The 25,329-nt window shown below is 39.9% G+C and overlaps 1 protein-coding gene across 1 annotated transcript in view; it reads right to left on the bottom strand.

The window, feature by feature from the left end:
* The window catches only part of LRP1B (LDL receptor related protein 1B), a 1,602,836-nt gene that overhangs the window by 1,115,459 nt on the left and 462,048 nt on the right, over positions 1-25,329 (bottom strand). The window contains exon 3 of the mRNA XM_090045827.1: positions 9,915-10,052. Coding sequence (XP_089901953.1) covers positions 9,915-10,052 — 138 coding nt within the window. The remainder of the gene's footprint in view (positions 1-9,914; positions 10,053-25,329) is intronic.

Here is a 25,329-nt window from a genome sequence, read left to right as displayed (position 1 = left end):
TTGGAGTCCTTGCTGCAGAGGAGCCCGCCCCAGCAGCAGGCAGCTCCCGGGGGCAAGAAGCTATCTCCTCTGCTGGATATCAGACCCGGAGCAGATTTTGCTCTTGGTCAGGTGTCTATACGAGTGCTATGGCATTGTTACTAACCTTGAATAAATCTGCTACTTGCATTTTCAGGTAGCAAATTTACTCAGGATTTGGAAGGTTTACTGCATAGTAAGCACATGCACATGTAGACACACATGCTTATTTTTAAGTAAACTATGCCAATGCAAAGTTAAGCATCCCATGTAGACACACCCACAGAGTAGCATTTTATTCACTAACTTTCAGGTAACAGAAGGACATACTCCTTATTACTTCTTTCTTATCGTGAAAAAACTATTTAAAATAATAATAATATTCTGTGGTGCACACAGAGAAATATCTAGTCTTACAAGGTAGATCACTTAATAATGTAAGGGCAAATTATTGCTGATTAAATTCAGATGTATTGGAGAGGAGAGAACAAAAGTGAGCTGGATTTGGGTTTAGGCCACTGTTTCACCATCTAGTGTATTAGCATCCACTAGGAAATAGCTATAAATAGAAATAGCTATAAATATATATAAATAGAGCAGAAGATCTTTTCCAAGGCCTGATCCAATGCTACAATAAGATTTCCAAAATTTCAGTGGGCTTTAGATTTGGCTAATGGAACAGAAAAAGTACAGTCCCACCAAAAGATGCATCATGTCCAGGGGCATACCTGGACTTCACATGTAGCATCAATGGTTTTTCTCCCAGTGGATCAGCAGCAGCCAGGCCACAAGTGAAACTGCTGCTATTTTATGCTTTCTTACACGATTGATTATGTCTATATATTCAACTTTTCACTCACAGTACCTCCAAGCTCTGAGCATTAGGCTGTGAATCTTTCCTCCACTAGTGCATCTTCAGTTGTAAATCTTTAACTAAGCCCTAAATATTCATTAACAATAGGTATTTCATTTATGTTATGTTATTACCTATACATCACTACCTGCTCTCATCCATCCTTATCTCATCTCTGTATGCATTTCAGTATAACTTTTCTAATAGATAATATAGCAACTTTAATCTTGAACAGATAGGTGTGTAGATACACTTGGGGGCTGTGGATGCACGTTACATTTGTAGCACTCAATATGCCCCTCCAGCATTACAAAAAACTAACACAGATGTTCAGGGTTTCTGTGGTTCTACAAAAATGGTAGATCCACCACAGAATTTTTTTTTTCAAGTGGGAACTTCTTTGTAGCATTACATGTAATGTGTATACAGTTACATATTTCAGGGTTGTTGGTTGTAGCTGTGTTGGTCTAAGGACATAGGCAGGCAAGGTTCTTTGGGTAGATGTGACATCTTTTATAAATAGTTGGGAAAATTGTTCTTCACAAGCTTTTGGACACAAACACCCTTCTTCAGGCATAGGGAGAATCTGTAGCAGATTCTCCTTATGCCTGAAGAAGGGTGTTTGTGCCCAAAAGGTTGCAGAGGACAATTTTTCCAACTATTTAGTTGGTCTAATAAAGAATATCAAATTTACCCAAAGAACCTGGTCTGCCTACCCTTACTACTGGGTACCGTGTGGTTCCCCAGCACACCACTGTGCTCTGCTCTTTCTCCTTTCTTCCTGCAGTGGCTTTCACGGACCTGCTGCTGTCCTGGGGGAGTAGCAGCTGTGCTACTCCCCCAGGGTAGTGGTACTACCTGCTGCTACTACCATTGAAAATAGCCTTTCCTGCCCCTTACCCAGAGAAGCCCTCTTTCCTGCTGAGGTACTCTGTAGCTCTCCAAATGCATATGTACATAGCATGATATATATATACCTCTGTACTAGACTGCTGTACAGCATTCCTGGAGAGTTATTAAAGCCCTTACTGCTGAGCAATAAAACTTCTATGCTGTTCCCAATATTTAATACAAACCTACCTGTAGAATAAAGAAATGGTGACTAGAGTATAATGTACAATATACTTCACATTTATGTTTCTCTGGTCACCAGGATCCTCTCAGCATTTTCTCTGTTAGATAACCTTCTATGATCATCGTTGCAAAAAGAAACCTATGTTTTGAGGTACTTTGAAATGGAATCAAGATCATGTAGTACATTTTTACTCCTATGGTTTCTGCTTTCAAGCAAAACCATAGTTAATATAATTATCCCAGTTATTTCTGTAACTACTAAGCAAGCCATGTGAAAAAAAAAGAGACAACCTATAGATTGTTGGTTTGTTTTTACTGTGACTGCAGTTAGAGATAGACTGCAGTGCTCCCTAGCAATCATCTTTTCTTCAACTTCTTATGTACATAAAATAGAAATATTGTTCAGATATATAACTGGATTGCTTAAATCAATGGTATATCCATATTAATGAAATGTAGATGTATAGAGTGGGAAGGGACCTTGGGAAAGTATCTAACCCAACCATCAGTACTGAGGCAGGGAAAGGTTTACTTAGACCATCCCTTATAACTGTCTGTCCAACCTGTTTTTAAAATCTTACAATGAAAGAGATTCCATAATCACCCCAGGTAGCTTATTCCAGGGTGTAATTATACAGAAAGTTTTTCTTACGTCTTTCTTAAATCTTCCTTTCTGTAGGTTAAGTAAATTCCTTCCTGTTTTATATAACAGTTGAACCACAATCAAACCATTTACATATTGGAAGGGAGCTACCATGTCTGCTCTGTTTATAGACTAAACAAGATCAGTTCCTTTGTCCTTTCTCAATAGACCCTTTTCTCTAACCGTCTTATCATACATGTTGGTCTCATACTGGTGGTCTCTAATTTACCTATCTTAAAATGCAGTGTCTGAAACAGGAAACAATACTCACCTTAGGTCGTTGTACTAGTGTAGAAAGTAGACTAATTACTCTTAGTGTCTTATACGTGACTTTCCTGTTAATACTTTCCAGAATAAGATTTACTTTTTTTTGCATCATTACATGATTGAAATTTATTGTATTATGGAAGAAGGCATGGCAGGTAGCACTTTCAAGACTTTAACGTGCTCCCCTGCCCTGCCTTATGTGAGGCATTAACACAGCTAACTACCTCTCCTTCCTTGATTATAACCAGCAATATACCCCACAGATTCCTTCCTGAAGTACTGCTGCCTAGATACTTATTTCTAAATTTGTATTAATGCATTTTATTCTTCTTTCCTCACTGTAAAATTTTTCACTTGTCTTTATTGAATACTAATCTCATTGACTGTAGTCCATTCCTCCAATTTATTAGTATTGTTTTAAATTGTAATACTTTGCTCCGACGTTATGGCAACCTCTCTCAGATTTAAGTTGTCTACACATTTATAATGGTTCTCTTTTCCATCTTATTAATGAAAATACTAATTAGACAAGTATAAAGGGGTGCAATTTAAAATGTCCTTTTGTTTGATAGGAAAACAATTTTTTTTACTACATTTTTCAGCAAATTGTATACCTTGTCTATGGTTATTTCAGCTACACAGGATTTCCTCTAGTTTCCTTAGAGAATGTCAAAAGCTTTACCAAAGTCAAGATATTTGCATCTAGTACTTCACTAGGTCAGTTACCTTATCAAAAGATTTCTCCTTTGAAACTAGATTGGGTTTGGTATGATTTCTCTTGATGAATCCAGGTTAGCTATTTTTCATCACCTTATTATCCTATAGGAGCTTGTAAATTGATTATTTAATATTTGGTTTCAGTATCTTTCATTGTTTTGAAGTTAAGCTGACTAATCTTTAATTCCCTGGGCTCTTCTTTTCAAAGATAGGTACTATGTTTGTCCTTCTCTGGTCCTCTGAGAGCTCGCCCGTCTGCCGTGAGTACTTGGAGATAATTGCTAGTAGTTCAGAAATTGCTTTGGTTAGCTCCTTAAGGGTAAATTTCATCAGGCCCTGCCAACTTGAATACATTCAATCTATCTGGACAAAAAAAAATCTTTAACCTGTTATTTCCCTATTCTCAGCTGCCTACTTGCTCCTTAAAACAAAGTAAGTCTTTTAAAGATCAGGTTACAATTAACCATTTGTGTGGGAATGAAACAAACAAACAAAAAATATTGGATACATCTTCTCTGAATCATGTGTTATTTGTTCTCCTTTTCTGTTGAATGGTTTCATTTGTCTTCCTCTTATTTCTAATGGATAGAATTTTTTCGAGTCATCTTTCAAGTCTTTTGCTAGTTATATCTCATTTTGTTCATAGGCTTTCTGATTTTACCCCTATATCCTTGTGCTATTCTTTTATGTTTTCACCCTTAGTCACATGTCTTTGTTTTAATTTTTTGTATGTTTTCTTTTTGATTTTCAGATTCTTAAAAGCTCTTCATGAAGCGATACTGGTCTCTTACTATGCTTCCTATCTTACGTTTACATTGCTGCCGTATCTATAATATAGTCCCTTTCAGTAACTGGCAGTTCTTCTGCACTCTTTTATCCCTTAGAATTGCTTCCCAATAGACCTGACCTACCAGTCCCATAAGTTTATTGAAGTCTGTGTTATTGAAGTCCATACTTCTTTTTCTGCTGCTGTCTCTCTTCGCTTTTCTTAGAATAGCAAACTCTACATAAGAACAGAAGAGATGCCATACTGGGTCAGACTACAGGTCCATTTAGCCCAGTATTCTGTATCTCGTTCTGGTGCAAAACAAGTGATAAGAGGAAGATTAATTATACAGAGCCTGCCCAGGTATGTTCCTTTCCCACCTCCCTTTATAGCTTACAGGAGTTGGAAGCTTAGACGGTCCTAATTAGAAGGTCAACTCTGTAAAGTTGTGATCACATTCAGAAAAATGACTAATTTTTGCATTTTAAGCACTTCCTATTATTAATCAGAATCTAATTTAAAATGGACACTCATCTACTAAATTCTTCAGCTTCTGAAATTAAACACTGTTGACAACACATTCAAAGTACTTAATTGATTATGTTTCCTATGGTATTGCTTTCCCAACAGATATCTGACTAATTGAAATCCCCCATTATCACCAGGTCCAATTAAATCAGAATATATGACAAGAAATCTGACAAAGAAGGAGGAAGCCACTTGAACCATCATGAAATGTGCTTTATCCTTTGTTTATGACTCAACAGGTTTTCCTCAGAAGAGAAAAAGAAAAATCTGTGTGAACAGTAGAGTCAAAGAGGTCTAATCATACTATTCCCCATTAACCACCAGCTTCTTCTTTTTAAATTCACCTGAGTTTCAGAGGGACCCTAAATGTGGGCAGACATTTTGCACTTCTAGACTACCCCCGTGGTGTTATAATTTTAATAAAGAAAAAATATACCATATAAGTGAGGTTGCTATTGTATCTTGCACAGTGTACAGTATTTATAAAAATGGAAGCATTATTCACAGAAGTTATGCATACATATAAACAAATATATATATATATATATATGCATACACACACACACACAAATATACACACACACTAAGTATAAATTCCTTGGAATAGCGACCATCTTTTTCTCTTATGTTTGTTCAATGCCTAGTAGTGGTCACTACCACAACACAACTTGGTACAAGCAGACTGTTTACACATTTTATCCAATGATTTTTTAGTGTAAACTCGAAGCCAGGACTTTCCCCTCCGAAGGGAGTAAACAAATAAGTGGATTATAGAATCTTGATTATTTTTTAAAAAATGCATTTTAGGGTTTTTTTTACTTTCTCTTCCCCTCATTCTATCCATTTGCATTTCTTTCCACTCAGTAGCACAGCTTCAAGAAGTGAGGCAGAAAGTGCCTTTATCCAATCTATTCTATAGAGTCTAGATTTTTGGGTACTCCCTAGAGAGGTGGCATATGTGGTTTAGAGACCCTTTCCATCTGAAGAGAGCCTAGAAATTAGGTCTCCCACATTTTAGGCAAGTATCTCCACCACTAGGTGGCTATATGAAAGTTGAGTGGCACCACTACTAGCCTTGTTACAAAAGAAACAACTTAGGAACATAAGAAAGGCTCTCCTGCCTGTGAAACCTAGTCTTACATTGTTTAATTCAGAGCCATGGGTAACAATGCAAAGTATTTTCATGAATAAGTTTTTTACTGGATTTGGATCCAAGCACATTATATGTATTTAGTAAATTAATAATTATAAAACTAAGTTGCAGTTGAATCTCAAAAAAAATCCCATAATTAATCTAACTAGAATAAACATCATAAAATCAGAAACTGGGGCAAGGCAAAGCCATGTGCAGGCTATTCTAACTTACTCCAGCTTGTAACCACCTGCCACCATCCATTACTTTGATGGTAATCACTGGATTCCAATGTTATGACATTCCTCTATGAGAAAGTCCCAACTTCCTTTTTAGATGGGCTTTACAAGTGGTCAAAAACAAAGACAATGGGCGTGTTGACATGTGCATGAATGCATTTTTCCTAATACCCGTTAAATGTATTACCTCCAATGCCAGGTACTAAATTAATGCGCATTAGGCGTCCCTGATGTGCAGTAGCACAAGCACATGCTTTTCACGTGACACTTGATGTGCAGTAGCCTATTTTACTGTGCATTAACATAATAGCACAGTTTTTTTACTTTTTTACTGCTTTAATATGCAGTAAAATAGGCTACTGTGCATTAAAGTACATGTGTAGACATGCCCAGTGGAACCAAATATATAGCCCTTGGACTTAAAATGAGTTTGGAGAACTTCTTTGAAAAAAGAAATCTCCAGGAAAAAATTGGGCTAATATTTACTTTAGGCAAGATGTCAATTACTGTGAGCTTTGAGTATACAGTTTCTGTCTGTCAGGAGTATTCTATGCCTTCAGAAAGTATTAAAGAGTTAATAGATATAATGGGTAAATGACTGAATACAGATGTCATCTTAACACTATTATATGTTGTAGGTTTCAGATATTTCTTGTCTGTAATCAGTTTTAGCAAACCAAATACATCCCTAAGTTCTGAAGGACACTGAAGCACATAATATAAAACAATCATACATAATAAAACCATTTTTTATTGTTATGCTGTGAGGCTGAGTCTGGTGGGAGGTGGGGGGCAGTGCTGAGGTGATTGTGGAGTTTGGCTGCTGGGGGGAAAGTCAGGCTCCAGGAAAAAAAAACCCTCTGTTCCCAATGCTGTGCAGACCCCAGGGAGTGGGAGCTCTGTTCCTCTCTACCCTCCCCCCCTTCCCAAAAGCTGAGAGTCCAGGCTTGGCAAAGGGACAGGCCTGAAGCAATTGCAGAGGTGGGGTTCAGGGGGAGAACCTCCATTGTTTGGCCCCTTCATGCTGTTCAGACCACAGATTGGGGGTCCTGGGACAGGGAAGGGGGCACTGCTCCCCCTATTGCTGCCCTCCCTCCATGTCTCATGCTGTCTGGGCTACTACCTGTGCAAAATGACATTCAGAGAAAAGAAAGAACCTATTTTTTTTTTTACTTTAAGTAAGGCCTTGACTTTTAATCTGCTTCCTTTCCTGGTCCCATTATTAATCTCCTTGATTTAAACATTTTAAATTACAAGTGAAACCCATTGTCTACTACTCGAATTAGCATTTTTTATTCTCTGCACCTTTATGCAAAGTTGTTATATAGCGTATACATCTAGTGAGTATTATACATTTTAATTGTGATTAATTAATTAATAGTACTGCCTTTGAAACACTCATTTGTAACTTCAGAAAATGTAAATATGGCCTAAAGACTGCTTTTGACTGATTCCATTATTCATTACCATGTTATAGCCAATCTCCAAGTCAATACACAAGCAAAAATTCCATTAAATTTGGGTGAAGTTTTGCTGAATAAGGAAAACAGAAGTGGATCCTCAATAAGGATACTTTATTTTCATCACTTTGAGTACAAATTGTCATCTATTTTATGGAGGATCCATTCCATGGACTTCATCATCAGTTGATGTAAGTCTAAGTGGGTCTGTTGACCCCAGTGGCACTTCTGTTAGTCAGTCTTTCCTCTTACATTTATTTTTCTTTTAGCAGTTGATATGAGGTTATTTCCTTTTGATTTGTGTGTGCGTAGGGGGTGAGGGTAGGGGGAAGAGGCAGGTGGTTTTTTTATGTGAAGATTACAATCCCAGTTTTATTTTATGAACTTTATGTATGAGTATACTCTTAACAATGTCTATCATTCACTATATTCTTGTGAGATTGTATTATCCCTTTTGTGGTAAGGTGGTCTGTTTCTGATTAGGAGAGATATTAGGAGTCAACAACAAATGCATATCTTTGCCATAGCAATGAAGAATACTGGCCAAAGACTGTTGACTTGCTAATGACCCTAATCCTCTGTAATGAACACAGATGGTAGGCAGCAGCCTACAAGGAAAAGCAGAATGGAAAAAAAATCTCAGAGGAAGTTGTTATAAAATGCTGTTCAAAACAGCTTCTCTCAAGCAAGGGGAGGCCAGAACAAGAGAACAGGAGCAGGAGGAAAAGAAATGCAGAATTGCCCTGAACTCTCTAGAAAGACATTGACACTGATGGGTCACGGACCCCCATGTATCAGGAAAAGGATATCAAAAGGGATTAGATATACTGGCTGTCCAGCTAAATGCTCCCTCACATTAGGATGAAGTTATAGGTTATTTTTTAACCATACTTACAGCACTTAACACAGGAGTGTCCACATATTAAAGCTTGTTAACTTGTGCTAAGCATCTGAGCATCTCATAATTATGCAACTTCCGGCAAGGGTTAGTTCTGGGCTGTGCTATGTAGCTCATGTTAGGGTAACTCAGTCTGATAAAACAAGCAATTTTCAATCCTTCAGCATCCCAGGATGCATTATGTGCAGTCACTTTCTGCCCTCTCCCCGCCCCTGCCCAAAACAGAGCAGGGATAGAGCCCGGGGTGCCTATATACATGCTCTTGGAAGCCACTTTAATTAAAACACATTAGTGTCTCATGTATTCAGTGTCCCATGTTTCAAAATGGTGGTGGGACACTTTAACTAAAGCTAGTTCAATAAGCTTTAGTTAAAGTGCCCCCGCCACCATTTTGGAATGCAGGACACTGAACACGAGATGCTGCAGCATGCTTAAGCATGCTAATTTGAACACTACAGCAAACTCAATTAAGTCTGAACATAGACGTTCTAATCAGAGCACATTGGAGCATGTTTATAAGCACCCCAGGTGTCCTTGCTCCCAGCAATTATCCTTTTTGCCAGCCCTTTAGTGGTAAGTCAAAGCTGTACAAGCTACAAATTGTATTAACCCTTAATATGCATTTGCTCCCAGCATGTTCTAATTTTAACACCACTAAGCATTAAGTTCAATGTGTAACTTCACTCAGTAGTTGTAACACACATGATTTATATGGAGCGCTTAGCTATGTCATTTATATTCAGGCTTTCTGATAGACAGAATTAAGGTAAAGAAAACGTTTACATTGTAAGATTATTTGAATGTGAGCCCAAAGCAAGATGAAATTCAATATGTAAACCTTCATGAAAAAAAATCAAACAAAAGGAAAATGATTCTTGCTAAAAAATAGAATGCCTTAACAAACAAAAAGTACCATTTTACCACAGATCTGTTTGCATTTGATTTTCTTTAAATAAGAGATGGGGGGGTAGAGAAACATTATATGCTACCTAATTCCTGTACCCCAAAAGAGAGGTTTCCTTACATTTCCTTCCTCAGTACAAACAATTCCATTTTTGTAACTTTGTATTTGTTAACAGAATGCCTGAAAGCTTGTTTGTGTTTTTTTTCCTTCCCACCTGTATTTGTTCTACAAAACACAGTATGTTTTTTGAAGTTGGCTTTGAAATGTACATTAAGTATATCTGCAGCCATATTTTTATATACATAAGAGTTAAAAGACAAAAAAGTACGCTAGGTCACTTTGAATTCACACTTAAAAGTGCATCCTGTTAAAAGACATGAGGTGGAAGGCATTTTTCCCCAGTAAATTCACTTACCCCGGCAATGTACTCCCTCGTCATACCCATCAGAACAGTCATATGCACCATTGCAGAGTTGGGATAAGTGAATACATCTGTTTGTACCAATGCAGGCAATATGATTCAGGGGACATTTGAATTCTATTTCCTCAGGACCTAAAAAAGAAGAATAGACATTATGTTTATACCCATAAAAACGCAGAGAAAGCACTAAATATTGTCATATATTAGCATATTTTTAAACACAGGGATGTCATGTACTTGGCTACTGTTAAGCTTTTCAATGCTTTACCAGTAGTTTACTTAATAGATTATACTCTCTTGAATAAGGATTAGCATAATTAAGGGACAATCAATTTCTCAAGGAGGATTATTTTATAAAAGCAAGGTGATGCAACTTACAGTTTTTAAAAGACATTTGCTCTATTCTAAAGATTGTAGATGGTGATTTTTTTATCAAAGCCTTTTAAATCATTATCACAGCCATGAACTTGGATTTCACCAGTCACACAAGCAACAATAAAAAAGAAAAATAAAACAAAACAAATAAAAAAGTCCTTACCTATCAAATGCACAACATATATGAAGATTCTTCTTTTTAGATATCAGAATTTTAATTCATAAATTATTAGGAGCTGGAATCGACCTTGCAGATAATTGGGTGCAGCCCCCTCTCCCCCACCCCGCTCTAGACAGGAAGACAACTGGGGTCAAGTGACCCCAGTGAGGTGACTGTCCAGTCTCATCTTGAAAACCTCCAAGGTAGGTGACTGCACCACCTCTGGAGGGAGTATATTCCAGTTTGGTCACCCTGAGTGAAGGAGTTTTTCTTGGTTTTAAGCCTGAAGCAGCCTTTCAGGAGTTTCTAGCCACTGGTTCTGGTGTTCTCCAGAGGTGCCCCAGTAACAGTTGTTCATCGAGCTTCTGGTGCACTCCTCTGATATAGTGGTAAGTCGCTATCAAGTCCCCTCTCAACTTTCTCTTCTTTAGGCTAAAGAGGCCCTGGTCCCTCAGCCTTTCCTCATATGGCTTGCCTTGCAAGTCCTTGATCATATGAGTAGCTCTTCTCTGGGCCCTCTCAAGTTTTTCCACATCCTTACTGAAGTGCAGCCCCCAGAACTGGATGCAGTACTCCAACTGCTGTCTCACCAGTGTAGAGTACAGTAGGAGTATCACGTTAGTTTTACATGAGATGCATCAGTTGATGCATGCCAGCATGTTGTTTGCCCTGCTGGTCACCATGTTGCATGGACAGTTCATGTTCATGCGGTGGTCAATCATTACCCCTAGGTCCCTTTCAGCTGTGGTGCAAGCCAAGCTGTCACCTCTGAGCCTACATGTATGTCGAGAGTTATTTGCCCCTAGATGGAACACCTTACATTTGTAAGTGTGAAACTTCAGTTGGTTCTGGTCTGCCCAACTCTCTAGCCTGCATCTGTAACCTGTCTTTTGGCATGGCCACACTGCCCCATAACTTTGCTTATCACTCCCCATCCAAATCATTGATAAAGATGTTGAAAAGCACCAGTCCAAGCACAGACCCCTTAGGGACAGCACTGGCCACTTCACACCAAGACAACATGGATCCATTCACGAGAACTCTCTGGGTCTTATCCTGTAGCCAGTTTCCTACCCAGTGAACCGGCAAGCAGCTGAGCCTACAATCTTCCAGTTTTCCCACAAGGATATCGTGGGATACTAGATCAAAAGCCTTTTAGAAGTCTAGGTATATAACGTCTACCTTGTCTCCCATGTTCAGGTGGTGAGAAACCTGGTTGTAGAAAGAGATGAGATTGGTAAGACAAGACCTACCCGTGACAAAGCCACAATGGCTGTCATTCAGAATCTTACTTTCCAAGAGTGTATCACACATAGATTCTTTAATAAGCTTTTCCAGGATTTTCCCTGGGAGAGAAGTTAGGCTGATTGGCCTATAGTTGCTCGGATCCTCCCTCTTCCCCTTCTTAAAGAAAGGCACAATTTTGGCCCTCATCCAATCCTCAGGGATCTCCCCTGTGCGCCACGAATTCTGAAAGAGCTTTGCTACGAGTTCTATAATGACCTCAGCCAGCTCCTTCAGCGCTCTCAGATGGAGCACATCTGGTCCCACTGATTTATAAATGCCTAGCTTTTCGAGCTGGTATTTATCCCACTCAACATCCACAGTAGAGAGGTTTTCATTCCCAGCATGCCCCCTATGAGCCTTATCTCGCTTGTCTTTCCCCTTGGTTTGGTGAAATACCGAAGCAAAGTGGGCATTCAGAAGTTCAGTTTTTTTCTGAATGTCAATTATGAACTGTCCCAAGGTGTTAAGCAGGGGTCCCACACTTTCATTTGTTTTCCTTCATACCTACATATGTAAAAAAGTACTTCTTATTGTCCTTGACTCCCACTGCTAAGCTGAACTCAGTTGCCACCTTGGCTTTCCTGATCATTTCCCTACAAGTGCTGGTCATTAAAGTATAATCTTCCTTGAGGTCTGTCCCTAGCTTCCATTGTGCATATACCTCTTTTTTCCTCTTTTCAGAAGACTGCAATGTCCCTATTAAGCCAGGAGGACTTGACAGCCCTCCTGCTACCTTTCCTCTTTGCAGGAATGGTGTTCTTTTGTGCTTCAAGGATTGTGTCCTTGAGCAATGGCCACACTTCTGCACCCCATTTTTGCCTTCCTGTCCTGGTCCCTCATCACCTCTCCTACTAATGCTCTGAGCCTGTCAAAGTCAGCATTCTTGAAGTTCAGGACTTCAATCTTGCTGACTGATTTGTCAGCCTTAAGGCAGATGGTGAACCTGATAATTTCATGGCCGCTGTCATCCAGGTTCCCCTCTGTGTTCAAGCCACACACCAGATCATCTCCCTTGGCCAAGACCAGATCCAGGAGAGTGTTGTCTGTGGTTGGCACTTGTACTTCCTGGGTCAGAAAGAGCTCCTCGATCGCAGTCAAGAAACTGCGTGAACAATCTGACCTAGCCAAGTGTTCCTCCCGGGCTAGGTCCAGGTAACTGAAGTCACCCATGATAATGAAGCCCCTTGCACATATGACCTCTATCAGTTCTCAAGAGAACTGAAGATCCAGCTCCTCCCCTTGGTTTGATGGCCTGTAGTAAATAGGTACAGTTAGGTCTCTCTCACCTTGCCCACCCCCCCCACCAACTCCCCACCTAGTAGCATGTCCCAGAGGGTTTCAAGTGTCTTATCTTTGGAGCCAATGTCAACCTCCAGAAAGATGTACTGCTCCCTCTAACAATCTTTTTAGACACCACTGCCTATTTATTCTGCTCTATGGATATGGAAGAATAAGCAGCAAAACAATTTTTAAGGGGATCGGACTGATGATTATAATTATGATAATAAAAACCATCATAATAAAGTTATATTACAGTAGGTTAGGACTCCAAATTTTCTCAGGTCTCCATCATGCTAGGCATTGTAGATACACAATATAAAAAAAAAAATAAGCCCAATAGAACCAGGAGTGTTCAAACAGGAAGCTGAGAAACAGATAGTATGAAGGAATAATAATGAAAATAAACAGCTACTTGCTTGGTCAAAATGTTGGTCAAACTATGTATACAATGTGTTGCCCTGCATAAAGCTGGAGGGTAAGGGGAATTATTAGGAAACTGCTTGAAGCTCCCTGATGCTCAAGCATAGAGGCACAATCATACTGGGCACAGGTTCTGTCAGGATCCAGGTTTGCAATAATCTCTATGAGGTAATTACAGCTCTCAAGTGTACTAATAAAGAGTCACTGAAAAGCACTCAAGCATAATCAGTCCTCCCACTCCCAGCTTTCTACTCCAAAGCCAGAGGGTTAGAGTGACACAGGGACTGAGTACATCAACTTCACCTCAGCTGAAAAATCCCTCATACCAAGGGAGTTTCAGCTTTCCAGATTTATCTGCTTCCCAACCCCCTTGTTCCACATGAGTAGTGCAAAGGAATACAGGTAGTGTTATCTGTAGTAGCTGAACATGATGTTTACGAGTGAGAGCACTTGGGAAGAGTACCTTACATTCCCTACATGAAGTACATTTCCAGAGTAGGTCAGGAAAACAGGCAGCAGGAGATAATGAAGCCTGGAAATAACTTGTATGATCCCAGCTTTCAAGGATCTGCTTTAATGTGTGTTAAACTTGCATTTGTAATTCAGCTTCACCAGGAGTTAAACTTACCAAAAAGGTTAGCGAAACTATTTTTTCACAACCTTCTATAGCCTGTATATCACTGTATCAAAGCAACTACCAAAGTAGGGAAGACACAGAGATAGGGTCCACACTCCACTCCCGCCTTTAAAACCATAAGCAAGGTACATGAATATGAAGTGATGCATTGATTAATTTGCATATAAGCACCAGATCTCTGGACCTTTAATTTTAACAGGAATGACTAGATATTGTCAAATGTAAATAAGACAAATAGAAAATAAAAACCCAGGATGAAAAAATGGCAGGTAAAGGTAAAGTAAATTTATCATGAGTAAACTTTAAATATTAGAGAAAACAACAAATTTGGTAATTAATTCAAAGCTTTGAATGGCCACATTCAGAGCCCCCATCATTTGGTTTATTAACAGAAACAAGAGAAATATTTGATTCTATAATAGTGTTATTAAAACAAAGATCCTGAACAGAAATATATTGCAATTTCTAATATATTATGAGACTTGTAGGATTACTTGCTAAATTCATTTTTTTAAGAGGAACTAAGGTTAAAAAAAAAGATGAATATGCTACAAAAATATGTATTAATCATGAAGCTACATTTTCAAGAGAAAAATGCTATAGTGTTTATATAAGCAATAGATTAGGAGGACTGATTAGCATACAAATATGATTAATATGACGTAGATTGGTTGAGGTATATGAATATGTAGAAAATGTTCTTTTACTGGCTTACTCTTATGGAAAGCTCAGGTCATTTTGTCAACTTAATTTATAACAAAACCTGAGCTTCGGATGCAAACTAAACCATATATTCAAGGCACTTGTTTCTAGAAAATAACTCCCAGACCTAATAGGACCCAATTATGCACTACTGCTACCCCCGTCTAAACCAGTGATTACACCATGAGATCCTTTGAAGGGTGCTGCATGTACTACCACTGTTAGGTGTGCGGACATCTACATGAGTTACAAGATAAATTCAAAAATTTAAAATGTGACTCTACAGTGTCAAATACAGTTTGACCTCTTCTGGTCTTTCTAAGCTGGTTACAACAGAATTGTTCTATCAGTCAAAAAAGAGTGAAGTTAGTTAAGAGCTGGCATTTTCCAAGGGGCTACTTTGAGTCTAAAAGGGGTGTGTTGAGTCAAAAAAAGGTTGAGAATCCTTGGTCTATCCATATCTTGAGCTTTTTAACTGCCCCGATTCCTGCTGCTTTACCTGAATAAGGAATTAAGATTAAGTGCTTAATGTTCCTATGCCTAAGAAGGGCTTCAGAGTCACATTCTGTCCAAAGAACTATAGCTTCTGGACAGCAAAAGATTAGGGGTGAAAAAGGGTAAGAACAGACATTCATTTCTAGCATTCTGGGAAATACACACTACTAGAAATCTTCCCAGGACAGAGGAGTACAGGTGTTTCAGTCTACAGCTGCCCCCTCTCCCTTGCTCCTCATGCTTTCCCCAGATTGTGATGATACTGGGAGGGATAGAGGGGCAGGAGCAATAAGACCATGCCCTCAAACCTGTTTCCCAGACAAGGGAGTCCTGGGTCTGGAGGACACACAGGAAGATGGGAATGGTTTCTCCTCCCTTACCATGCTCTTGGAGAGAAGGGTGCAGTGGGGCAATGTCGCCATGTGTTCTTCAGGTCAGGATGTCTCTGGTCTTGGGAAGGCTTGGGTGGGGGGTAGCATCAACTCAACTCTTCAGCAATTGAGAGGAGTCATGCTATGGGTAAATGTGCTTCCACCTTCCTTAGACTGGATTCTCCCCCCTCCTTCCATTGCACCCAACCCCACCCCCAAGATTTTAGTGGACACAAGACAAAACAAATTCTAGTTTACCAAAATGAAAAAGAAAAGAAAAGAAAAAAAGAAACCACAAGTGTTTCCAGAAGGGGATACTGCACCAAGGGAAGTGTGGTTGAATGTACATCTTGGGAAATATAATCCTTTGGGAATCTGTAAGATAAAGGACAGTAGATCCAAACTACAATTCCCATTAACCATAGAGGAATCCAATTCCATTTGAACTCCCTTGAAATTTAAAGTTTTGGCTAAGTGCAAGGGAGTAAAATGAGACAGTTCAATTTTGGAACTTAAAAGTATTCTATTTTGATAGACAAGTGGATAAACAAGTGGCTCAATAGCTAAAAACAAAGAGCAATTACAAATGGATCCATGTTAGAATAGCAGAAGTTTTGAGTGGCATCCCATAGGGGTCTGCCCTATACCCAGTGCTGTTCAATGTGCTTATTAATGATTTACATACCAGCACAGAAAGCTTCCTGAGCAAATTTGCAGATGACCTGAAACTGGAAAGAACAGTAAACATGTTGAAGAATCAGAGCACAATTTAGAAGGATCTTGGCAGATTGGAAAGCTGGGTTGGAACTAATAGGATGAAGTTCAATGCTGATTAATGTAAGGTGCTACACCTTGAGAAGAAAAATCAAAAATCAAAAATGAAACAAAATGGGTGACACCTGGCTGGATGGTAGCACTATCTGGAAGTCTGATGTAGCTGCACAAAGGCAAATGTGGATAAGGTATGCATCAAAAGAAGCATTAGATACTATAGAAGCATAAGACATAGGAGGAAATTGTACCTCTTAACTAGGCACTGGTCAGGCCTCACCCAGACCCTTATGTGCAGTTTTGGGTTCTCCATTTTAAAAGAATATGGAGAAGTTAGGCAGGATCCAGAAGTGATGGCAAGATGATAAAGGACTTGGAAGGCAAGTCATACAAGGAGAGGCTGAAGGAGTGAGTCTTGTTCAGCTTGGAGAAAAGGCACTGAAGAGGCGATATGATAGCAGTCTTGGAATATTTCAAAGGTTGCCAAGAAGAAGAAGGAAAGCAGCTTTTCTCTTGCTGAAGAGTACAACATGGATCAATGTCTTGAAGATGCAGCAAAGCTGGGTTAGATTGGATATTAGGAAAAAACTTCTTCATTGTTAGAATAGTGAGGCAGTGGAATACACTGCCTAGAGAAGTTGTGGACTCCCATCAGTGGAGATGTTCAAGAAGAAGCTGGACAGCCATTAGTCAGGGATGATCTAGACATAGCTATGCCTATGATCTACTATGGGTATCGCCCATACATCTGAACTTTGCTGCTTTCTGCATGGGGCTGGGAGGGATTTTCTGCCCTCCACCACTGCTACATGTCAGGGGGACTTTTTTCCGCCTCAGACGCAATGACAGGTTTTGACTGGAGATTTCGACTGGGGTGTGCAGGGACTGCTGGGACTCAAACATAAAGGTTCCTGGCTAAAGGGTCTTAGCACTCTACTCAGGGTCAGACCTATAGCCGTATTTGGGGTCAGAAATACATTTTGCCCCAGGGTCAGATTGGTATGGACTATGGGGGGTTGCCTTTCTTTGTTGCAGGGGAATGTGGTCCCCTTCCTGGGATCTCTTAAGCCTATCTTAACAACCTTTATAGCAGTAAGATGCTGGCCACTGTGGTCCCCCTGCCTTACTTGTGGCATGTTAGTGTGTTATGTCAGGGTTGAGTGTGTATTACTAAAAGGTTAGAGAGAGGATTTGTGTAAGATGGCTTGGACAAGCATAGTCCAGCCTCAGGCTGGGTATTGGTCTACGTGACCTACGGAGGTCCCTTCCAGCCCTGCTTCTTTCATTCTATGGTTCTATGATTAGGCAACAGTGGAGCAGTGAGCCGGATCTAGGCAAAAATAGAAACTTCATAAGTCTGGTACAAATAATAGCACAGGCTGACGTGCAGGCACATGCAATTTGTGGTGCTGCAAACCTCTTAAACTATGTGCCACTGCTAATTAGCAGCGCTGGGACCAAATTTGCTACTGGGATTTCCTAGCAGCAAAAAAAAAAGCAACCTGGGGAAAAAATGTGGCACAAAGCATGCCAGAGTACTGTGCACTGGGACAAACGTGGAGACAGGGGAGCAGGCAGACAAAGGCCGCCTGCTTCCTTGTCTCCATGCACTATGGAGACAGAAGAAGTGTACCTCGAGATACAGGAGCAGGCAGCTCCCTCACTAGCTGGGGCACAAGGTGCCTCACTGTGGGGGCTGCCCGCCAGTTAGCCCCACGCTGAAGCACCCTGTGTCTCAGACAACCCCACCCCCCTGCAGCACATGGAGTAGCAGGACAATATGTCCCACTGCAAACCACATGCAGGGCATGCACTGCAGCACAAAGTAGCGGCACACATTTGTGCCACTACTTTGTGCTGCTGCAAACACACACCCCTGGTTGTGTGAACAAAGCCCCAGAGTTGGTAAAAATCTCACTTGCACTTTGATTGCAACAAACAAACATTTCTCTGAATCCACCATTTAGGTATACTCTGCAGTGGTATCTGATGAAGATGATTAATGACTGTCATTAAGGTAAAATAGCACAGTATTTAAGATAGAAAGACTAATCCATATAGCTACCATTAGCATCTTTCTGTACACCGTGGGCTTAAATTAAAATGCTGAACTGTGCACGATACAGTATTTTGGTTATAAAATGTTAATGATAACATATGGATAAACATATTTTAAAGCCTGCTTCTCAATTAAATAATGCCCCTTTATAATGGTCAGATAATAAAAAAGGCTCTTATTTCAGATTCTAACATAATTTACCAGAATGGAGTAGAGGAGTCTCATTTAAATGGCAAGCATGCTTGAAGGAATAGATTTTGCAACAAATTCATATATCAATATACAATTTAATCTATTTATATACATATTTAAATGTTTACAGTATAAAAAATATGATATTGGTGCTCTCTCACAGCTCTCAGCCTCCAAAAGCTAAGTTGCCAGTTAGTGTATATAGACCACTCTGATGAAAATGCATAATATACTTCTAATTTTTTCAAGAGAGAAGGATTTTTGGTGGTAATATCCTTCATTAGGTGGACAGTATACTTAGGAGGGCTACAGACAAACTATTGGATATGAACTACCTTTCCTCAGGTCTGAGAAAAAAGCAGACATGGCTTAAACCAAATTTCAAAAGAAAGGCCTGTTTAAAACTATGTAAATAAGCACAGGATATAAGCCTCCAAAGAAGTGTTGCCTTTGTCTGTTTTCACTTTCATAAAAGTTTTTATGGCAGGACAAAACACAAGCATACAGACATTGTTGCAGTAAAAAGATAACTTGGTAGGTAGAAGAGAAAGTTCAAGAGAGTCGTTTTTATGTCTGGAGTGCAGAGAAATTAACAGGGATCTGAAATTTTCAAAATGTACCTATATTAAGGGGTTTCCATTGCTGCTGCTGCTGATATCTTTAATCACCAGGGACAGAAAAAAAAAAAGTGTTGGTTCAATTAGAAAGCTCGGATTCCTGTGTTTCCAATAGAATACAATATTGCTCTGGCTTTAATAAAACAAAAAAATGCACTTCATTTTAAAAATATGTCTTTCAGTATTAAATTGCAGAAATTAGAATCAATTAGTTTTGGAAAAAGAAGTGAGATTGTGGGGGGTACAAGAGAATATTTTTATGAATAGTTATTTTTTCTATTTAAATGAAAATTCATTTTTGTTAATGGTTCTTTTCTGTGTTAAATGAAAAGGTTTGAACTTTAGAAGTATTCTCAGTAGTCATGGATTAATGAACAGAGTGCAGGTGCAAACTAAGTACAGTTTATCACAAAATATCACAAGTTATCACATAATGAAGGTCAAGAAAATAATGTCTTTTCACATTAATATCACCATATACATAGCATCACCAAATACAAACATATTAATACTGAGACCTTTCATCCAGTGGGGAAGTATCTGGAAACACATATTTTATCAGTTCTGTTTGTGAGCTAAATTTGGCCATTAGGTATGTACATACACATCTTAGTAGTTTAAATATGCATTCAAATGTTAGTGACTTGAAAGGGAATTGTTTGCACCATATTGGTCTGATGGTATATATAGTCACTTGCATTTCTTTAGGTATCACTGGATTTCATTGATTTACAAAGGTTTACAGGATTATAATTAAACAATTATAAATAAAATAAGTTGAAAGTGAACCCACAGTTTAATTAATACACCTGTTCAAGAAGAGAAACAGGTATTAATATGTGACAGGACATGTGATAGAGAGAGGGAAAAGAAAAGATAAAACAAGCTAGTATATTATCCTAGAAAGAAACTATATAATCTCTGACTTCAGAAGCATAACATATTGTTTCCGAGACATTTTACTCAAAAAACAATGAGCTTGTAAGTGGATTATGAAAATGAATGAAAATTAGAATACATATATACGTTACATTACATTATTAATTGCTTATTGCTGCATCTAATGTAAGAAATGGAAGGCCTGTCATAAGTAACAATAGAATAAAAATAGCAATCAATAGGGAAATAAGTGAAGATGCATAGGAGATGCAGAGTTTTAGAAGATGCAAAGGATGGTGAAAAAAAACATGGCCATAATCTCTGTAAAGCACTCTACCTCCATTCAAATCAGAAAATTAGATGTACTTATTAAAACCTTTTGAAGATTTGGTCTAGAGATTGTCCATCATTACAAAAAGAGGAATAAGGCTCATTGCTGCCTTCTGATACTACAATCGGCTTGTGTAGCAAAAGAAACATGTCTGTATTACTGAGAGTTTTCAGTTTCAAATCAAGGATTTTCCATCGATCCTGGCTTGTGTTTAAAGTGCTAAAGTATAATTAAGTCATTTCAGACTTTAAAATAAATGACCCTTTCAAATTAACTGGAAAAGAGTGGTTTACTACTTTGTTTTGGCATTCTAGTCTAGGTTATTAAAGACTATTAAAGCTAGCCCAACATAGGAGTGCTATGATGAGTTCCAGGGAACATATTCTCCAAGTATACTTTTATTATCTATATGTGTGGCTTCATGATCAGGCTCAGGACTGGAAACCATGGCACATTAATGTATTCTTTTTATCAAAAGTCGTCCCTTGTTATAGCCTATGGCCCTTCTGTGCTGTCACCATTGATGAAAGGAAGCAGACTTTTATCTAGGAACTTAAGAAAACTCTACTTTAATTCATGGCAGAAATTCTTAAGGTGTTAAGCTTCTTTCAAAATCTTTAATACAGAATACTCCTCAATAAGTGCCTGTTTTATGGCTATTTGTTTTTCTACCCACCCTCCACTTATCACTACCTCTTGCATGTCAGACTCCTTTATCCACCCGCACATCAACACATATAAGTGAGAAGATAATGAACAGACTTTTTGGTTTATACTTTTCTATTCCTTTAAGTTTTAAAGAAAACTTCATATTGTGAATAACATTTTCTGCTGTAACAGGTGCTTGGTGAGACTGGAATTGCTTGAGTGGATCACTTTAACTGCTTTAACTGCACTGTCGTGTTTTAATTTTGTGGAAACTCTTATCCCAGGGGCCCGTCTCCTTTACTGTAGTGTCTCTAGGAGCCAGGGGAGAAAAAAGGAGAAACTGGAAAGATTGTACAGAGACAGAGAAAGGACAAAAGAGGCATAGAGAAACTGCTTATATAGATTAAAGGTGTTTTTCCACACTGCAATAAGAGAGTCCAGTTTCATCATTCAAGAAACTCATGTGGTTGGAAAGAAGGCAATGGTATGTGGAGTCAGAGTGATTAATATTTTTGTGGTTACAGGATCTGGAGTGGGTCTTTGGCCCTAGTATTGAGTTTGAGACTTGCACTGGAAGCAGTTCCTCATTCTTACCATTCTTGACAAAACAATGGAAATATTTTGAAGATCTAGGCCATAGAGAGATCTACCCTAAATTGATCCCTTCCACTTAGGGAACAGGATGAAAATGAAAGGGGTAAAGTATGGATTTAGCCCAGATTCATCCAAAATAGTTTGTCACTAACTGAACAAAGCTATAATAGTTTCATGATAAAACTTATCTATAGGGTTTTTTGCTGTGGTATTAAGCACCTTACAGTTAAAGGGTTTTATTTGTTCATAGCTCTACTTGCACCCATAGCAGTTGAAGATAGTCAGGTCCAGTCATATAATTGTCCATCTAGAGTTTTCATTTCACTCATATACTCCAAGCTTCAGAAGCATTTCTTCTACAGTCAAAGTGTTGCATTATGCACTACTAGAAAATATCCCTATCTTATCAACAATGGTGATCAGTGGGAATAGATCCCCACAGTTCTCTGCTCACCACACTGTCTTCTCCTAATACAGTGAGTCAAAGATATGGATTTCCCCTAGGACTTCTGTTTCCCATAACAGTGATGTTCCACTGAAAGTACAAGTATTCTTCTCCTATCTCTGGAATCAACCTCAGGACATAAAGCATCCTTTCAGTGCCTTATCCAATAGTACGGAGTTTTTGATATAATTACTAATGGCTTCAGAAGCCATTATATACCATGCAAAGCAAAGTTCATCTCCAGGGATGGACATCAGGCCACTGGAGCCTCCTCCCTCAGCATTTGTCTACCCACCCTTTCCTTGGGCAATCCCCACTTCTCCTCACTTGTCATGCCTTGATGTTTTTTAGCTTTCAGCAAAGAGAGACTGCCCCATGGCTTCCCAAGCCTGGTCTCACTCTTTTGAGCTCAGATGTCTCTTTTCTTCATTGCAGGCTAATTATGTGGCTCTGATTGCCCCTTACACCATGTCCAGACCTCACAGATAGTATCAATCATTTCCCTCATCTCCCTTGGGCCTTTGGCCTCTCTATGCCCCTCTCATAGATTCATAGATACTAGGGTTGGAAGGGACCTCAACAGATCGAGTCTGACCCCCTACCTAGGCAGAAAAGAGTGCTGGGGTCAGATGATTCCAGCCAGATGCCTTTTCAGCCTTCTCTTAAAGACCCCCAAGGTAGGGGAGAGCACCTCCTCCCTCAGAAGTCCATTCCAAGTTTTGGTCACCCTTACCGTGAAGAAGTTTTTCATGATATCTAGCCTAAATCTGTTCTCTGTCAGTTTGTGACCATTGTTCCTTGTTACCCCAAGAAGTGCCCTGGTAAACAGAGCATCTCCTGTCCCTTGCTGTTTCCCTGTAATGAATTTGTAGGCGGCCACTAGATCATCTCTCAGTCTTCTCTTTTGGAGGCTGAAGAAGTCTAGGTCCCTCAGTGTCTCCTCATAGGGCTTGTGTGTCTCCTCATAGGGCTTGTACTGTAAGCCTCTAACCATATGAGTGGGTCCTCCTCTGGACCCTCTCGAGTCTATCAACATCCTTCTTGAAGTACGGCACCCAAACCTGGATGCAGTACTCCAAGTGTGGTCTGACCAATGCCTCATAGAGGGGAAGTATCACCTCCTTGGTTCTATCGGTCATGCATCTGCTGATGCATGATAAAGTGCGGTTAGCTTTGCTGATGATTTTGTCACACTGACGACTCATGTTCATCTTGACTCTGAGATCCCTTTCTGCTTCTGTGCTGTTGAGAGGGTCACTTCCCAGCCAGTAGGTGTGCTGGATATTTTTGCACCCTAGGTGCAGCACTCTGCATTTGTCCTTGTTGTACTGAATCCTATTGTGTACTGCCCAAGTTTCTAACCTGTCCAGGTCTGCCTGCAATCATTCCCTACCCTCCAGAGTGTGCACTTCACCACACAATTTAGTATCATCCTCTCTGAGCTTTAGGTTCTCTGGACCTGAACACTGGGCGTCTTTCCCCCGTCTACAACCCTCTCTCGGCAAAGGGTTTCTCTCTAAGCTCTGTCCCTAACCCTGGGCATCTGACTCTTTCTGACCTGTTCCTGAGCTCCTTGCCCTAGTTCTGGGACATTTGGGACCTCCTCCACTCCTTAGACCCTTCTACAAATCTCCAGACATAACTGGTAGGCATTTTGTTTTGAAGCTGTTTCAATGCATTTTGAGCTAGAAACAGTGAAATTGAAACAAAACAAAAGCCTTTGAAACAGCTTCGAAATGACACAAAACATTACATTACAAAACATGAACTCTAAACATTTCAAAAGTTTACAAACATTTTGAGTTTTGAAGCCAGGTTTACTGGCTTCAGCACCAGCCCCAGCTGGCAGCCCCCAGCCCTTGGAGGGCTGCAGGGGCTGGACCAGAGTCCTCTCAGGCATTCAGGCCCCCCGATCTGCCTGCCAGTTGACAGGAGCCGGGTGCTGCCGCCTGGGGCCAGAGGCAGCACTGATCTTCCTGGTGCTGGGTGCGGGCCGTGCCCAGCACTAGTCTGCCATCTGGGCACCCGCACCCCCAGGAGGACTCCAATACAGCCTCCACAGCTCTCCCAGGGATGTGGGCAAGTCCCCATCTGCCTGCCTGTTGCATTTTATGTTTCTGCATAATAACCTTTGGGAAACAGCATCAAAACACCAAAACAGTTTTGACAAAATGAAATGGAACAATGCTTTTGAAATGAAATGAAACTCAAAATGAAACACAGTTCCAGCAAAACTAAAGTTGAATTGGAAAGGTGCTATTTCATACAGCCCTAATAACTGTAGGCTGTAGTATCCTAGATTTTATTCAGGAGCTACAGCTACCCTGCTCAGGAGATGTTCTCTCAGCAACCTCCAAGGCCCCAACTGCCTGCCCAGCTCAAACCATGCTTATATCCCATGACAGTGGTGTTCCACTGAAAGTACAAGTATTTTTCTCCTATCTCTGGAATCAACCTCAGGACATAAAGCATCCTTTCAGTGCCTTATTCAATAGTATGGAGCTTCTGATATAATTACTAATGACTTCAAAAGCCATTATATACCATGTCTAACAATGTTCGTATCTAGGGCTGGACATCTGAAATCTCCTTCAACCCTTGTCTACCTACCCTTTCCTTGGCACTTATATCTGCCCTCAGTTCTTCTGGTCAGGAAACGCTCTAACTGGCCCCTATCACAACTGCAGGCTGCTTCTCATGCTGCCTGCCTTCTCTTGAGGTGACAGGTATACCAAGCTATGATAGCATGTGCTGATCCTCACTTATCAGATAAGGTACAGTTAAGGTGCCCATTTTCTCAGCTTTCCCACATTAATTGCCTGCCATGCTTTGATGTTAATTTAGTGAGGGACTCACTGAGAGGGCTTGCAAGGCCCCAGAATGTCTCAAGTCCAGGGTCCTCTGGGTCTCCTTATCCACAGCCTCCTATGACTTCTTAACAGCCAGCATGGCCTTTCCAATGTCCTTTGGGTTTACTATCAGTCCTCTCAGGACTTGTTCCACTCAGTATCTGCTGGGTCCTTCCTGTCATTGGCCCCGTGTATTTAGATATTACAGTGATTGGCTGGGATGATCTAGTTGGGGCTGCTCCTACTTTGAGCAGGAGGGCGAATTAGATAACCTCCTGAGGTCCCTTCTAACCCTA

Source organism: Crocodylus siamensis, chromosome 4 (assembly GCF_052110815.1).
Source record: "Crocodylus siamensis isolate JL-2025a chromosome 4, ASM5211081v1, whole genome shotgun sequence".
NCBI classification, from domain to species: domain Eukaryota; kingdom Metazoa; phylum Chordata; order Crocodylia; family Crocodylidae; genus Crocodylus; species Crocodylus siamensis.
This window is presented reverse-complemented; position numbering and strand designations above follow the sequence as displayed.